The 2,438-nt window shown below is 63.0% G+C and overlaps 1 protein-coding gene across 1 annotated transcript in view; it reads left to right on the top strand.

Moving 5' to 3' along the window:
- Positions 1 to 2,438, top strand: part of LOC112104845 (zinc finger protein 574-like) — a 9,677-nt gene that overhangs the window by 6,131 nt on the left and 1,108 nt on the right. Inside the window, exons 3-4 of the mRNA XM_029913782.1 lie at positions 392 to 462; positions 924 to 2,434. Coding sequence (XP_029769642.1) covers positions 392 to 462; positions 924 to 2,434 — 1,582 coding nt within the window. The remainder of the gene's footprint in view (positions 1 to 391; positions 463 to 923; positions 2,435 to 2,438) is intronic.

The following is a 2,438-nucleotide window of genomic DNA, read 5'->3' as shown; positions in this document are numbered from 1 at the left end:
GAAGCACTGGGATACCCGGCTCCCAAGCTCCCAGGGCCATCAGCAGCTGGCCTGGTGGCTGCCCCGGAGCCGGGGCTCCCAGGCGCTCCTGACTCCACGGCACCTGCCTGGATAGGCAGCCGGGACTAAGCACATTTCATTTCTCACACACACACGCATTCCTGCAGCTCGGTGTGTCCCAAACCAAGTATTGCGGGGTTCAAGTTGTGGGGAACATTTCCAGTTTTTGTTTTTTTGTCCCAATTCGGGACAAACTTTTTTCCAAAAACTCGAATATTTTTTGTGAACTTTGAATTCCACTTTCCCGCCACTGTTAGTTTAGATCCCTCCGCTGGCGTCCCCCTGCGCCTGGGGCCCGGCTCACGCACCCCTTCTCTCTTGGTCCCCGCAGACACTGCGGAGCCGGCTGTGCCGCACCACGGGGAGGCGGAGGCACCTGTCAAAGCAGCTCCAACGCCCAAGGCCTCACCAAGTCGACTCAAGAGGAAAGCGCCCCAGAGCCCTGGCCGGAAGAGAAAGAAACCCTCTCTGGATGGAGAAGAGCCAGCAGCCCCCTCTGAGGGTGGGAAACAGCAGCTCCCCACCTGTCCCATGGACATGCAACAGCCGCTTCCTTCTGTGCGCATGCAAAAGCCTTTCCTTCCTGTACACAGGAAACAGCCACCGCCTGTTGTGCACAGGGAACATCTTGTCCCTCCTGTGTGCCCGGAACAGCCGCCCCCTCCCCTGAGCAGGGAACAGCCGCCCCCTCCCCTGAGCAGGGAACAGCCGCCCTCCACTCCTGGCAGGGAACAGCCGCCCCCTCCCCTGCGCAGGGAACAGCCGCCCTCCACTCCTGGCAGGGAACAGTCGCCCTCCACTCCTGGCAGGGAACAGCCGCCCCCTCCCCTGAGCAGAGAACAGCCTGTCTCTCCCATGCGCAGGGAACAGCCGCTGGCCCCTCCTGTACGCAGGGAACAGCCGCCCCCTCCCCTGCCCAGAGAACAGCCTGTCTCCCCCCTGCGCAGGGAACAGCTGCCCCCTCCTGTACGAAGGGAACAGCCGCCCCCTACCGAGCTGCCTCACCTGCCGTCCCTGTCTAAGTCCTGCAGCAAGGAGCCAGCAGAACAAGATTCCCCTCCCAGCAGGAGCCCGCCCCCCTCTGAGAAGTCCTACCAGTGCCCCTTGTGTAGTCAGAACTTCAGACAGAGCTCGGACCTGCAGCGGCACCGGCGCATCCACACGGGCGAGAAGCCTTTCCACTGCCCGGTGTGCGAGAAGAGCTTCCGGCTGCAGTCCAACCTGATCGTGCACCAGCGCACCCACACCGGGGAGCGGCCCTACCAGTGCGGGGAGTGCGGCCGCGCCTTCTCGCAGAGCTCCAACCTCCTGACCCACAGCAAGATCCACCTGGGCCAGAAGCCCTACGCCTGCTTCGAGTGCGGCAAGAGCTTCCACCACAGCTCCAACCTCATCATCCACCAGCGCACCCACACCGGCGAGCGGCCCTACGAGTGCAGCGTCTGCGCCAAGCGCTTCAGCGACCGCTCCACCCTGGTGCAGCACCGGCGCCTCCACACAGGCGAGCGCCCCTACGCCTGCTCCGAGTGCGGCAAGTGCTTCAGCCAGGCCTCACACCTGGTCAAACACCGACGCACCCACGCAGGCCCCTGCACCAAGAATAGCGCTGCCCCCAGAAAAGCACCAGTCACAGCGGTGGAGAGAAACAGCCCCAACAATGGGGCAGCCATTGGGGACAAGAGAGCTACCCCCACTCATGGGCTGAGTGAGAGGACTGCCACGCCCCAAAATGGAGCAGCTATAGGGGAGGAAAGAGCAGCCCTGAAAGATACACCCACTGTGGGGAAGGGTAGAGCCACCCAGGAAGTGGGTTCAGAGGGGGAGAAGGACAAAGCAACTCAGAAAGTTGCTTTGGCCACAAAGAAGATTGCCGCCCCCAAACACACGCTGGCCATGGGGATGGAGAGGGTGGCAACGAAGGACCCGCTGGCCGCAGGGAAGGAAAGGGGGACCCCCACACCTGGGCTGGGTGAGTTGAGAGCTGCCCCCATAAACAGGCTGGGCACAGGGGAGGACAGAGCCCCTCCAAAAGATGTGCCAGCCATGGGGGGAAAGAGAGCACTGACTCCAGGTGCACCAGCCGTGCATGAGGAGAGAGATGCCCTGAAAGATGCACTGAGGGCCGGGAAGGACAAACCAGCCACAAACCACACATCAGCTGTGGAGAAGGGGAGAACCGCCCCCAAACTCGCGCTGGCCATGAGGCAGGGAAGAGCCGGCCCCAAACACACACTGGCCACGGAGAAGCGGGGAGCCAGCCCCAAACACACACTGGCCACGGGGAAAGGGAGAGCCGGCCCTGAACACGCATTGGCCACGGGGAAGGAGAAAGCCAGCTGCAAACACGCACTGGCCACGGGGAAAGGGAGAGCCGGCCC

This window comes from Terrapene carolina, unplaced genomic scaffold (assembly GCF_002925995.2).
Source record: "Terrapene carolina triunguis isolate 2854851 unplaced genomic scaffold, T_m_triunguis-2.0 Scaffold926, whole genome shotgun sequence".
NCBI lineage: Eukaryota > Metazoa > Chordata > Testudines > Emydidae > Terrapene > Terrapene triunguis.
The sequence above is the reverse complement of the archived record's forward strand: the minus strand, read 5'-3'. Positions and strand labels throughout refer to the sequence as shown.